Here is a 15,379-nt window from a genome sequence, read left to right on the forward strand (position 1 = left end):
GTAGCGGTCCGACTAAATGGTGGTTGTAGTGCCCTTGGAGGATGGATACAGTCTTGCCGAAGCAGTGATCCTGTGAAAAGATCTCCTCTTTCTCTGGAGATCCAGCAGTGGCTGTCAAGAGTCCTCTGGGTATCAAGCGGTTATATTGTGGTGTCCCAAGCAATTATATACAGGCAGGACTGTTTGGTACATCCCCCAGGGCAGGGAATTCCACAATGGGATAATGTAATTCTGTGAGTCATTCTGGGGAGACCTCGATGGTCCTTAAGCAGAGTTGGCCCCCTCAGAGTAGTTAGTGACTGCCTCCCAGAGGGAGTTATCAGGGTTAAGTCATGGAGAAGGTAAAGAAACACTGCTCCTCTCATTTTAACAGCTCACATGGATGGTAGTAGAAATATGTACTTTTGGTTACACCTTACATTGTAACCCAAGACTGTGATTAGTGGGTTTTTTTGAGTTTTGGGTTCTTAGGTTTTTTGGGGGTTTTTTTTGTTTTGTTTGGTAGGTTGGATTGGGGTTTTTTGTGGTTTTTGTTGTTGTTTGGTGGGTTTTTTTTTTTTTTTGGTGGGTTTGGTTTTGGATTTTGTTTTGGTTTTTTAGGTGATTTTTTTTGTGTTTTGAGGGTTTGTTTGCTTGCTTCTTTGTTTGGGGCTTCTTTTACAATTAATTTTCCTATAGTAAGAAGCTGTAAAATTAACTCAGATTTTTGCATCTGCTTTCAGGATGTCAAAGAGAAGTCTTTTTTTTTTTTTTTTAATTGTTTTCTTCCTTTATTTTTCACATTGCTGGAACAGAATCTCCTAGATCTGTTGACAAGATGTTTGATTTTAGTACAGTGAAATAGGGCATACATGAAAACATATGAATGTGTCCATTCCCTTTGGCAGACCTCACTCGGATGCTCAGGACACTGAGGCAACATCTGTTCACATGGAAATCACTGACCAATTTTTCTCCATTCAGTGACATGAAGAGTAGTCCTGGTACAACGCTTGATGTGGAAAAATACACAAGGGGAATATTTACTTTTGGCTAATAGTCCACTGCTCCATTTAACAACACAACAATCCATTTTTTCTTTTGTTCTTTGTGCTCATTTTGTTGTCATTGAGTGACCTTGTACTGCTGTCAAACAAGTGTGTGTGCCAAGACTGCTAAAAAAATCAATACAGCCACCTGTGCTCTTAAATCTACTATAGATTCATATGTACTTTGATTTTGGCAGGAATATTAAAGCCAGATTATTTTTTCTTTCCAGTGTTGTACTTCTGAGGCATTTTTGTTGAGCAGAGGAGGGAGTCTTTATTTCCACTTCTAGAACAACTTGTACTGTTGATGTTCACTGATTTACTACCTTTAAAACTGTCTCCATTTAAAAAATAATGATCCAACAACCTTACCCTTGTCAAGAAGACTTTGTTTGGTTATGGGGTTTTTTTGCTTTGGGGTTTATTTTTTCTTCTGTTCTTCTTTTAATCTAGGTTTTTTGTTGCCCACCCCCAACCCCCTGGTAGAGAATGGCATATTTGATGAAAGGAACGTTAGAAATTCATTTAAAACGGGTGGATTAAATGTTTGCTGGCATCAGAAAGTATTTAGGTTTCTCTAAATCAAGCGGCACCCAGGCAGAAGTCCAATGAAACCTCTTTGCCAAAATAGCAATTTAAAGTAGATGTGCACCCAAGGCATTCTTTTTAGGACTATTTATTTGAAGGTGGGACATTCAGAAGTAAATTTCCACAATGTTAATGGTGGATGAAGACTGGGTAACTACTGAGAAATATATTTGGTTTTGGTTCTTAATTAAAGTATGGGAGCTGACTGTATTTCTGAATTTCAGTGGTGTTGACATTTAAATTGTATGTAAGACAGTTTTCCCGTGAAGCCTGCTCTAGAACTCACCTGGATGCTTTCAGGTACTGTGGTTATTATGTCGATCACCAAACTGTGTTCCACATTACAAGTTCTGATGTCAGCGTGGAGCTGCAGTGCAGTTCGAAGGTCTCTGAGAAGCCCCTGCTGGTGGAATATGGCAGCTATAACATCAGCCAGCGTAAGATGGATTTTATCTCTTTCAACCCCTCTTTGCATTTCAGATCTGTGAAGTAGCATTTTTAGGGAGCAGTAGGACTTAATTAAGTTTATGCAGGAAATTACCTGTTGGGTTTCAGTTCATTTTCTTTTCTAATCTCACTAAGTCAGATGACTAACAAACAACCTTTCTAGGCTGTGCATCTAAGGTTTGTGGGCATGTGCAGCATGCTCTGCTTTCCTGCATGCACACTGTTCTTTTCTGCACAGTCCTCAAAGTTTCCTGCATGACTATGATCATGGTGCAGTCAGTTGAAGTCTGCTGTTCCTGTTTGTTTTAATCACCAACATTTTGTTTGCAATGTTTCTATTGCTATAAGGCTTACAGGTGATGAAAAGAGTACCAAATAACCACCTGCTTATTTCAGTGTTTCCATGTATTTATATACAGTGTGTGCAAATCTGAAATCTGAGCTGAAAAACAGCTCAAAAAATTTATAAACTCTGAGATCCTGAGTTTTTTCCAGTCCTGAAACATACAACCTGTTTACTGGTACTTTTTCACCTGTGTTAGTCCTATATATTCTTTTTAAGGTGGTAGAGAAGCAGAGTTTTCTAGATATAGTTACTTGTCACATTAGAGGAACTATATTCAGTGTATATATGCAGAGTATGTAAAAAGAGGAGAAATTTGATTATTTTAGTTTATAAGGCAGAATTAAGTAGTTCATACACCACCTCAATGCAGGTTATTTACCAAAGTTGCAAAGTGCTGCAAATTTTAGTTATTGGAAGTGAGACTGTCCTTTAAAACAAAGATGGCCTTCTAAGCAGTCTTGTGTTGCACCATAAAACACTGGCTTATTTGTTCCAGCCCTAGAGAACCTGTGGTACATATTCCAGGAACAGCTGAATTGGAACTTTAGAGACATTTTTTCCCCTTCTTTAAATCCCAGTTTTCAACATTTGAATTCAATTTAAGTGCTGGCAATATATACAGACTATTAAATTTAGATCAATTTTATTGTTCCTTGGAGCAGTTTAGTGACTGTAAATCAGAACAAGCTGGCAGTATTTGTGAAAAAGAAGTCTTGAGGTTTGGTTGCTTTGTTTTTTTTTATGGTTTTGGTTTTGTTTTTTTTTTCCTTTTTAACCTCCAGCATGTCCACCTGGACATTTCAAGTGTTCTACTGGCTTATGCATCCAGCAGATGCAGCGCTGTGATGGCATAAATAACTGCTTCGATGAAAGTGATGAACTCTCTTGTGGTTTGTATTCACTTATTGAAGATCTTTACTGGAAAACACAGTGAATGTATTCTCTAATCTTAGAAGGCAGTTAAAACAAGGTGAAATTTTTTAAAGAGAATAACAAAAGATGTTTTCAGCTTCCTTTGTACGTCTGGGTACAGACTATCTGTCAGTCTCTTGAATGCTTAATTCATAGTTAATTGGTAAGGGAAAAAACTAAGAACAAAGAAGATATGCACTGGAGAGCATGAGGAAGAAATTCAGATGTGCAGCAAAGGCTGTAGTAGGTACTTTTGTATGTGATAAAAGCTGGCAATTATTAATGAAGTTCTGTGCCATTTTGATATGAGGTTTTGGGTTTTTTTTTTTTGTGGGGGAACAACAAAGAGGGGTTCACAGAGTAGATGAGAGTGATAGTAAGCATCATCACCTGGAGCACCCACTGAACTCCTTTGTGCTCCATTTTCTCCATGGATAATGTGGCACTGATGCCCATCCTGGTATTGGAATGTATTGCCTTGTATTGCCCATCCTTGAAGGAATGAATGTTGTATCCAGACATAGTCAGAAGGGGATGTGTTAGCACTTACAGGAATGCTTCTGTACCTAATTTGGCTTATATTTTTAAAGTTGTCCCTGAGTGGAACTGTAACTCCAGCTCTGCAATACAGGACAACTTGCTTGCCTGCAATGGAGTAAGTGATTGTGAGAATGGAAAAGATGAGCAGAACTGCACCCACAGTAAGGCTGCTCTAATGAATAACTTTTTTCCTCTCTTTTGTCATCTGTCTATTCCTGACTTGAATTCTGGATGCTGCATTCAAAAGGTTAAGAGGCACTGTCAAATCTCACTTGGGCTTTATAATTCCATTTAATTCTTCTGATACACTTAGAAACAAGCTGTTACAGATTTTAAACTATTTCTTTTTAATAAGCTCATGAACATCTGTTTCTGCAAAATACTGGCAGAAAAATTAAGCACTTCAGGTGCATGATGAGGATCTAGGGATTTAAAATGGAATCTGAGATTTTGTCTCTTTACAGCATAATCTGTGCAAATGATTCCTGGATCCATTTTACCATCTGTAAAATAACTACTAAAATGATGGTTTCTCTTTCGTGGTTTTCAGGGTTAAAAGGTTAGCAGAAGCTGTAAATTTGGCATTAGGCAAATGAAAATTTTGAATCAGAACTTTCTTGAACTTTTTATAGTAAATGGATGCTGTGACATATGAAAGGGACTTATGGAAGGGAGCACAACTGAAAAGTGCTGCAAGTAACTTTTTAAAAGAAAACTTTTTGACCCCTCCCACAAGACAGTCTGTTTAAATGATTACAGGATACTTCTGTGCATTGACAAGAAAAATGGATTGGGTTTGACTGCATTTATTGCAAGCCACAGGGAAATAGAAAAATGCTGAGTTTTGGGGGTTGCTGTTTTACTGGATGCAGTAGTTAATAAGGGCAGTTAATAATATTAGTTTTAAAGGCTGCTTTCACTGCAGTCTTTCATTTCACATTTAATACTGAAATACAAAGGAGAACTCCTTTCCAGAGTGCTGGATGTTTTCTCTTGCTATCCTTACACTCTACATTTAATTTTCACTATTATCTGTATGTGTTAGTGCTGTGGGAAAGGATGGGAAGAAATCTTTGTTTGGACTTGGCCAAGTAAATGCTCACCCAAGTACAGATGCAGTTCTATTTGAATAGTTTATTCTGTTTAGAGGTTAAGCCATCCCCACCAAAGTGCTTTTTTTGTCATATTACTTCCTACCTATTAATATATGCACATCTTCTATCTGTGAAGACATGTCTTTGTGTATTAAGCTGAGCCAATGGTAGTTTTGGGGTTTTTTCCTCACAACTATTTCAGGTATTCCCTGCACCAACCACACATTCAAGTGCAGGAATAACATTTGCATAAGGAAACAATATGCAAGGTGTGATGGGACTGTGGACTGTGTTGATGGAAGTGATGAAAGCAGCTGCAGTAAGTTCCTTTCAAATATTCATCTTTTTGAACTTTGAACTTTTTACACAATAAAGACCTTTATGTCTTCCTGTTTTGGAGTAGATACAAGTTGGGCTGCAAGTACTGAATTTTTATTGCATTCTCTCTGCAATGGTTGGGTAATGATCAGCTATCAGTTTACCTCAGATCTAGTTTCAGAACTTGCAAAGTTCCTGTGGAAGGGTGGGCTTACAGTTATGGGGAGCCTTAGAAAGTTGTACTGCTTATTGCAGCTGTGCTGAGGATTAGGGCAGCAGGGTTAATTACACAGTGAACTTGGTTAGTTGGGGAGGCAGCAACTTTTGTTGTCTGCAGCAATGCCATGCACTTCATTGAAGTTGAACTTTATCTGGACTTCCAGAGTGATATGGCTGCAATGAGAAAAAAAAGCACAAACTTTTCACTTCTGTGACTCTTCCAGATGGTGAAGACCCCAATACTTCATAGCACCAAGTCAGGTTCTACTCTTAAATCTTCCTAAAGTAACCTCTGTACAACTTTTAAGTTTGTTTGAATGTAAAGCAAACAGATGATTGTCTGCAATAGCAATAAAAGTGGAGTTAGGATTAGTTGCTTAAGCTGAGTGGTCTCAAGTATATTACATGGAAGTGTTAGAACAAGTCCAAATGAAGTTTGTGAAGATATCTGTGGTCTGGAGCACCTCTCCTATGAAGGCAGGCTGAGACAGCTGGTGTTGTTTAGCCTAGAGAAGAGATAGCTTTAGGAAGAAGGCTCTTAGCACCTTCCAGTATCTAAAAAGGCCTGCAGGAGAATTGGAGAGGGACTTTTCACAAGGGCATGTAATGATAGAATAAGGAGGAATGCCTTTATAATAAAAATTGGTAGATTTAAATTAGATATAAAGAAGAAATTTTCCACTGTGAGGGTGGTGAGGCCCTGGCAGAGGTTGCCCAGAGAAGCTATCGATGCCTCATCCCTGAAATTGTTCAAGGCCAGGCTGGATAGAGCCCTGAGCAATCTGGTTTAGTGGGAAGGTGTCCCTGCCCATGGCAGGGGGCGTTGCAACTAGATGATCTTTAAACTCCCTTTCCAAACCAAACCATTTTAGGATTTTGCCTGGCCTCAGCTGTCTCTGGCATGCTGCCTGTATCTGTCAGCAAAATCTGACCAAATCTGTCAGCACTTGCTTTGGATCCAGTAAGATTTCTTAAGAGACTAGCCATATGTCTATTTTTATTTGGAAACATTAAACCTACATTTGACTTTCTGGATGTGTTCAGGAAAGGATCCAGAAATATTAACACTTGTGTGTGGGAGCGTGGGACTAAAACTCCTGAGCAGATGTGCAAGCACTAGGGATGGACAGGAGACTCTACAGAAGGGTCTTTCTTCCTTGCTTTTGCAATTAAGAATTCAGATTTTTGTGCTGATGAGACATGACTTCTTCACCTGCTAGTAATGTACATTGTCAGTCATTTCCATATAAAATAATGATTGTACCACCTTGTTTGTCAAATAAAAGTCCAATCTCCACATACATTCTTCTCGTATCATTCCCGCTGTTTTGGCAAGAAGAATTTTGATGATGTTGAACTTCTTTCTGGTTGGTCTCTTTTTAGGTCAGGGTTGGCAGTATCTAAAAGAGATGAGGGCTTGCCTATTTGTATATATTCATTGTGATGCTTATTAAATCAGTGGATCCTTTGACATTTCTGACATGAGAAATATTTGGGGCTAATTTCTGTAGCAGAGCTAGAAAAGGGACTCAGTAAAATTTCCAGACTGGTGCCTTTTAATGAAGTAATCTCTGATTTAATTGATAGAGTAGCTAAAGCGAGAAGTTTTATTATTATAACAGGGGAATTAAATAGATTTCAAAATATTTCAGAGTGTAATATTCTTTCAAGCCATGTGTGGGAAGCCCTCTCCTTAAACAAAAGTACTGGAGATGGGGATTATAACCTGAAATATCTCTTGCAGGTTGTGGCAGTAGCAAGATCAGCAACCTCATCCCCCGGATTGTGGGTGGCTCAGACACTGAGGAAGGTGAATGGCCCTGGCAGGTCAGCCTTCATTTTGTGGGAGCTGCTTACTGTGGAGCATCAGTGATATCGAAAGAATGGCTTGTGTCTGCAGCCCACTGCTTTCAAGGGAGCAAGTAAGCAGTCTTCCCTCTATATCCGTCCCAAACATGGCCAGAATCCACAAGTGCCTTTAGGTTCTGGAGTTTGAACTGCATGGAGGTGCTGTACTCTGCTTTTCCCAGCCCTGCTGTCAGTGGGTGTTTTGAGGTACTTTTTTAAGACACAACTTCTTTGTTCGCTCCCACCCAGGCTGGCTGACCCCAGAGCATGGCATGCCCACCTGGGCATGCAGATGCAGGGCCATGCCAAGTTTGTGTCTGCGGTGCGGCGGATCGTAGTGCATGAGTACTACAACAGCAGGAACTATGACTATGACATCGCGCTGCTGCAGCTGAGCATGCCCTGGCCGGACACCATGGGCCACCTCATCCAGCCCATCTGCTTGCCACCCTCTTCCCACAAAGCCCACAGCGGGCACAAGTGCTGGATAACAGGTTGGGGCCAACAGCAGGAAGCAGGTGAATTTTTATCCCTTCCATTGATCTGATTTTGTTCCCAGTAGCCTTCACAGCTGGGGCAGTGTGCATGTACCTTCGTATGCTGAGGAAACTTGGCTGCTGGTCCCATGGATCTGAATGTCTTCCATATTGTGTTGTTAATGTAGGGAGCTACACTTACACCAAAATATCACAGGGTTGTCTTTCCCCTCTTTTCCCCTCGGAGGTGTGGGACACATGGTGTGATTTCTCTCTTTGGGCTGCTGGTTAATCATATGCAAAATTAAGAAGCTGGTTATTTGAAAGATAAATGAAATGTCTCAAAATAAAAAAAGGAGGGTGTATTTTTTTCCTGTTTCCCTCTATTCCCTTTGTCAGCTTCTATAATACAAGTGCCAAATCAATCTTTTAATTTCTAAGTATACTTTATTACATACTAGCTTTATCAAATCCTAAAATGAAGTTTCATTATGTAAACCAGTGCTTGCATATTTGAGTGTGTGGGTGAGGGCTTTTTGGCTATGACCAGATTTTGAAAGAATCACCTGTTGATGAGATTGGGCCTGCTGTACGGAAAGGAGGGGAAACTCTAGGTTAATTCTGTTATTAATAAATTATATATCTTACAAAAAAGAGATGTTTCAACAAATCTTTCAGACAGAAAGAAGCAAATGTGGAAATTGGTTCTTTACGCCGTGAGAATTTGCATTCTGAAACTGACTCATAATCTTGATCTTGAATTTGGCTCCTTCAGATATGCTGCCCTCACTGCAAATCTGTCATGTGATGGTCTAAATATCTTTGTAAAATTCTGTTTCCTTTTTGAAATAAAAAGAGCGCAAATGAAGAAGTCTTGAGATGTTTTGGAAAAAAAAAAGAAAAAACTTTTTGGCCCATCCTAGTGATTATGACATTGTATTTGGTGTGTCTGAAGGACCCAGATCACATTAAACATTGCCTGATAGTTTGAAGAGGCTTTCTGCTCTGTTGCAGTTAGTTGTTTGGAATCTGGAATAACTCAACGGTCAAAAGTATCTATGGATATTTTCTGAAGACTTCTTGTTTTATATTTCAATAGATGAGTAAAATGCTGTTGAATTTGTTTTCCAGATGATGAAGGTTCAGCAGTTCTTCAGAAAGCAGAGATAGAAATTATTGACCAGACATTATGTCATTCCACATACGGGATTATCACAGCTAGGATGTTTTGTGCTGGGATATCATCCGGGAAAAGAGATGGGTGTAAAGTACGTACCTCAGCAAACTTCGCTAAGAGTTTACCTGGTCTTTCATTGCTGCATGAGGAGGTGTAAAGTTGACTGGCAGACCACTTTGTGGTCAATATATTTCAGTTCTGAAAAAGAGCAATATAAGTATTGTCTGTCAGCAAATCTGATTTCAGAGTTCTGCTGCTTTATGTGCATGAGTAACATCACTAAATTTCAGTTGCAGGTCAAGAGCCAATCAAATTGCAATTGAAATTGAAATCAGGCAATTTTCAGCATAATAGGCTCTCAGCTGAAAAAATACCCTGAGAAAGTAGCTTGTGTCTTTTCAGGATCCCTCCCCTACAACTTGGAACTACCAGACTGTATGATGAGATGTAGACAATTAGGCATAAATTTGCAAATGTAAGATATTGCTGATCTGGAAAAGCTGAAAGATGATAAATGTTAAGTGCTGAATTTACTTCTAGTGAAAAGTAGTAAAACCCCATAAATACACTGTATATAACTATAAGACACTTGATATTACAGATCTTATATGCCATATTTTATTATACTAAACTTATATAAACCATACATATTTACTGCTAAAATAGTAGTACATTTACTGCTGAAATAATAATAAAACCATTTTTTTATGATGGAGATCTGGAATCTTCAAGATGTTCTTTCACTGATCTACATAAAAATGAGTGAGCCTACAATGGCTGAGGGAGTATAACGCTCCAGCTGTTTTTTAGAGGTTAGTGAGGCCATTGATATTAAGTATCGTTTTCAGTAACTGGAGAATTTGTTTGTTTATGGCCACTCAAGATATAGCCAGGGAAAGACATCCTTTTGGCTGCATTTTTTTGTAGAGGCAAATGATTTTTGTCTGCGTCTGGCAGTTGTTAAGAGCTAATCAAATTGTGGTATTCCTGTTTTGTGAAAAGTGCTGGTGTTCTACTTTTGTGCTAGGAATGAAGGAGAAAACATGCAAATTTTACTCTCTAAATGTGAAATCTTATTTGTCATGGAAGGAAAAAAGTCGTCTAAATTCTTGACCTTTTTTGAGGCAATTCAATGTAATCCTACTTTGAGGAGTGAGTGGCACCTTAGCACCTTGGAAGAGGTCCCTTCCAACCTGCATATCCCAACAGCCTATAGAGTGAAGGCAGAATAGTTTTCTAGCTCTAACAAAATATTTGTCTAGGAAGAAGGCACTTCTCTTGCAAAACATCCGAATTTCGCCAAATGCACCTTTTGCATTTAGAAGTTGTTTCTTGCACCCAATAGTTTGGTAAAGTTTACTTTGCCACTGGGTGTCTGTCAGACATGCTCTGTGTATGACAGAGCCTTGCAGGGAAGTATCAGCTTGGTCCAAGGAATTTTCCCCAAATGGTGGCAAATGGTTGTATACCTGATGCTCTGCCAATGTATTTCTAAAAGAAGAGGCTATAAAGGAAGAGTCCTAGTTGTTTTGTCCTGTCTTACAGCATTATCCTGTAATAAAATTTGAAGTCTAGAACAGACTTCATTTTAACTGCTGTAATTACAAAGACATTATGGGCCCCTAAACATTATATGCTGACTAGTACCTACCAGAGGACAATCCTTAGGCTCTTTGCTGTCTTAAAAAAAAAAGTCAAGAAAAAACCCAACACAAAACAATTAAGGGATTCCATCTGTTTCCATTTACCTTTAATCTGAACTAAGTCATACAATTATTAAATACTTTATTGTATTTATCTTATTTTATTTAAAATATTTTTAAAAGCTTACTATTTTTTAGTTTTAGTCTGTAACCTACGAAAGTACATACATGTTAAGTAGCAGATTTGGGGTTTAAGGTTAAGTGTAAGGTTAGGGAAAAAAAGTGAATTTCAAATGTAGCCCATGCAAAGTAATATCTTTATTAATCTTTAAAGAGTTAGAATTACCTTCTCTCTTGTGAAAGAGCAAACTTTGGTAAAACTGTGCAATGCCATCTACTTGAAAAAAAACCTCTATCAATTGTTTGAACTATGTGAATTTGAAAATATAATCACAGGAATTATGCAAAATATCTCCTGTGGATTTCCCCCCAGTTTTCATAATTCATGTTATAAGCACATATAACTCGAAACCTTATTTTTAGGGTGATTCTGGTGGACCACTGTCATGTCAAAGCAATGGAGATGGAAAATGGTTTTTGACTGGCATTGTGAGCTGGGGTTATGGATGTGGAAGACCAAATTTTCCAGGTGTCTACACAAGAGTGTCAAATTTTGCACCGTGGATACACAAATATGTGCCTTCAGTCTTGTAACTTGAAAATCGTTTCCTTGGAATAAAACATATTCTGGATATCTTCATTAAAACCATATTTGGAGGAACTGTTCACTGGTGAAATTTCTTTGCATGTCTCTTGCTGATTCTGGAACTCACATATGGGGCTAATAAATACCAGGTGTTTGAGCTCTGGTGAAAAAGGAGGAGGCTGTTCCTTGTGGTGGTTGTTTCATGCAGATGTCTGGAGACATGGGGAGAGGTGCAACAATAAACTTCATTTTCAAGGCACCAACTAAGTGCAGGTACACTCACCCGTCAGGAAGCTGAAGATACCATTGACTGTGTAAACAGAGAACTTGAGGCTTACTCATAATTTCTTCTGAGATGTGTGCAGCTAATACAGAAGTAACAGTGAAGTAGCAGTAAACTGTTTGCACTCTGGCAAATACTACTTTCACTACCTCTTCCACCAAGGACAGCTGACAGGGAGAAAGGGAGAGGAGACACTGTAAAAAGTGAACTCAATCCTTTCAAATCCTCAGGGCCCTAATTTTTGAAGATCAAAAATTCTGCTGTTTTAAGTGATTTGTCGCATGTTTATTCCTTCTGCTTTTATTTTAATTAACTGCATGATTAGGAGCTATTAACTTTTCTTTCCTGCTTTCATTCCTTTATTTTCAAGTTCATCCACCTAAGAATTTGAATTCTCAAGCTTCAGGCAACCTTATCAAGATGAATAAACATGGTGATGTATGTTATTCCAATGATCTTGTCCTTGATGAAATAAAACCAGTGTTTCTAAAAGATCCTGGTATAATACTTATGCAAAAGTGGGTTTGTTTCCTCCAGGCCTTTTTCTGATTTTTTTTTTTTTTTTTTTTTTTTTTTGGTTTTTTTTGTCTTTTCCATGAAGGAAGGGGCAAAGCGTCAGTCAGCAGGTTCTGTATGTGTAGCAGAGGCAGGCTGTTGAAAAACAGAGGACTCAAACAAAGCCATCTGTCTGCGGCTGTAGTTTGAATTTCTAAGCTGTGATGATTGCCTTCCAATTAATCCCTTTTGCAATCTCTGTGTGAACTGTTCAGATTAGTTTTATTCCCTTTGTTCCTTTTGTATTATTTTTCTGGGGTTGAGATTTCTTCATCTCCTTTTGCTTTTCTAGATTCTGTTCTTTGTGCTCTCTCTCTCTTTCAACATGTATCAAATATGTTCTTTCCCCACGCACATCCTTGATTTTCTTATTTTATATGCAGAATATGCTGAGCTTGATGGTTTGCTGACTTAAAGCTGCTTTTCCTTTCAAACAGGAAATATGAAGATAAATTGGTTTGCAATTTATTTACCGTATTTATTCTGTGGTACTGTCTTGAAGCTGGAAAACTAAGGTGACATGTGGAACTGAGGATTTATCCTCACTTACAGATATTTCTATGAATTCCCTAGGGTGTTTGTTAGAAGTTCCCTCATTTATATTGCCCTAGGACCTTTTATCTGTAAATTGCATGTCTGCATATCCTTTGCATTGTGTCCTAAATTATTTCCTTACTCCTGTGTTTCTGAAAGAAATGATCTATTTTCAAATTATGGGATCCATATCCTACTTAGCCTGTCAGGTAAACAAAGAGTTACAGTGATGGTGACTTTTCCTGCCTGCCTTCTTTGACTGAAGATCAGCTGGCTCCCGATTGAAGCAGTAAGGCAAAGGTGAAGTAAGAGAAGCTCGGGGTGTACAGTGGGGAGAGCAGCTATTCAGTTTAAGAAACGGGGTTCATTTAGGGAGTTGTTGCTAGCTTTATCAAAAGGCATTTCTCACAGCATCATGCTGCAGGCTTTTCCCTCCAGGTGGATTTCTGTGTACAGCATTCCAGCCCCAGATGCCTAACAGGCTGCAGGGCAGGTAAGAGTAGTAGGAACACAGTAAATAAATTATCTCTGTCTACTCCTGTGTCCACTGACCCCCGTTCTTCATCAATTGCTCTTAACTAAAATCATAAAAATTACCCTCCCCCCGCCACCCACCCTTTCCCAGACTGAGATGCATACAAAAAGGAAATAGCCCAGACAGATGAGGGTTTCATGTGTGATGTAGCTGATAACATGAAAGATCTTATCTCAATTTTCAATATTTTTATCTCTTTAAAACTGAGAGAGTAAATACACGAAAATATGATACAATAGCTCTTCTTTTTTCGTACTGACGCCATCCATAGTCTTTCTCTAGGAAAGTCTGCGTGTTTGCTACTGTCCATCCTACCAAGAAGGTTTGTGCCAAAAGTATTGATTCTTCAAATGGATGAACTTGTGTTTCTGGAGGAGATGTCTTCTAAGAATATTACCTACAATTTCTTCATCAGTTATAGTTATCGTGCTAATCCTGCACTACTCACTCTGTAAGTGTTACTCCCCAGCGTGGACTAGGTGTGATGGATGTTTCACACTATGAAAAGCTCTGCACTAAGCAGCTGAGCACGAAATGTGTGTATATAAACTACTGACTTTCCCTTCTCCTTAATGTCTTTGCTAAAGCAACAAAATACACAGTAATTAGCAGTGAGTAGTTGCACAAGAATATTGAAAGTGTGCATTTTATTGCTGATTTTTTTTTTTCACTGCTTGTGAATACCATCATTATTGGTATTAAACGTTATTTTTTTGCAGGAATCTATAGGAATTCTTTGTCTATTTTCTCTTCACTTCCTTTAAAAACAGAATGGGTACCTAAATTGTTTATGTACTTTCCCAAATGTCAACACATAGCCATTCTTCAGGAAGAGAGTACTGCAAAAAAAATGGAAACTTAACAATGAAATCTTCCTAGTAGAAATACCTGCCTAAACCTTTATCTCCTTCCTTTTCTTTCCTAACTCAGTGCTCTAGTTATTACTGCATGTTTCTCTTAAGAGCTAATACTTGCAAATGCCAAGGACAAGCACATACTTCTGCAAGCGTCTTGCTCTGTAACGTTATTAGGTGTGCTAATTTTTTATATTTTTCTTTTTTTCTCAGATCCAGCTTTTTCCTTTATTTATATTGGTGGAGTTTGCTTCAATTCATAACATTAGGAGGGTTGTTTCTTTAGTAACTACTCAATTATTCACATCTTTCTTTTTAATAAACATGTGCTAGAACTCCATGGGGCTATGTTTTATTTGTTTGGATGTGCCTCTGTAACTCTAAACTCCATGTGTAATCAGAACTGGTCTAACAGAAAAGGTCAGAATTTCACATGGAAGAAATGCACCAAGTGTGGAAGTTAGATCCCCCAGATGAAAGAACGACTTCAAGCAGTTTCTCCATAAATACAAAAATAAATAAAATAAAATAAGACTTTGGCCTTTGCATGGCGAGATCTGTATAATCATTAACTCTTTGTCTTAGAGGAACAGTTTTGATTTCAGACAATCCAGTAGGAAGGTCTACTGTGAGTAGAAATTCAATAATTGAGCCTAATATCTGGCAGGAATAGTGAGAAGCAGATAAAGGCTTTTCTAGTGTAATATGTCCCAAGTAAGACTTTGTGGATCCAGATACACGTTAAGATCTTGATGACTGCTCAGTTTCACCTTCAGTCCTCCAGAGCTTTAAAGATTCTCAGAACCAAAACTTGTGGGGTATACAAATTGTATTTCTTTTTACTTGTGGAATAAACCTAAGACGTGCTCACTTTCATGGAGTGCCTTTGACTGGATGGGTGTAACACAACATCAGGAATGCAAACCCTGCATGTGCTTCAGGCAGCAGAACCAAGGTGAGTTGCACAAAGAGAAAACTGGAATGGTGGGATGAGGGGAGAGCACCCTGAGCTTCTGGCAGGAAAAAGGAGTGGTGCTGTGAGTGGCAGCAGGAAAGGGAGTCAGGGAGAGAGGCTGCGTTTGGTTCTTAATGCATGATACTCCCTGTCCTGGGACAAAAGAGCGAGGAAGGGTGTGGTTACCAGCTGTCTGCCCAGACCTTTTGAGTCAGAGGGGAGATGCTCTGTGGGAAGGAACGAGAAACATGGGGATGGAGTGTGAACAGGAGAAATAAGACGTGGTAGGATTGTTATGAATTGAAGCAAACTCCAATAAGC

At 38.7% G+C, this 15,379-nt stretch overlaps 1 protein-coding gene across 1 annotated transcript in view; it reads left to right on the forward strand.

The window, feature by feature from the left end:
* The window catches only part of TMPRSS7 (transmembrane serine protease 7), a 28,393-nt gene extending 16,986 nt beyond the window's left edge, over positions 1–11,407 (forward strand). The window contains exons 10-17 of the mRNA XM_059837812.1: positions 1,917–2,053; positions 3,192–3,299; positions 3,912–4,022; positions 5,158–5,274; positions 7,237–7,414; positions 7,590–7,858; positions 8,948–9,084; positions 11,180–11,407. Of these exons, the coding sequence (XP_059693795.1) occupies positions 1,917–2,053; positions 3,192–3,299; positions 3,912–4,022; positions 5,158–5,274; positions 7,237–7,414; positions 7,590–7,858; positions 8,948–9,084; positions 11,180–11,350 (1,228 nt within the window). The 3' untranslated portion in view covers positions 11,351–11,407. The remainder of the gene's footprint in view (positions 1–1,916; positions 2,054–3,191; positions 3,300–3,911; positions 4,023–5,157; positions 5,275–7,236; positions 7,415–7,589; positions 7,859–8,947; positions 9,085–11,179) is intronic.
* Positions 11,408–15,379: the final 3,972 nt, after the last annotated feature.

The sequence above is a fragment of the Haemorhous mexicanus genome, chromosome 2 (assembly GCF_027477595.1).
Source record: "Haemorhous mexicanus isolate bHaeMex1 chromosome 2, bHaeMex1.pri, whole genome shotgun sequence".
In the NCBI taxonomy this organism is placed as follows: Eukaryota; Metazoa; Chordata; class Aves; order Passeriformes; family Fringillidae; genus Haemorhous; species Haemorhous mexicanus.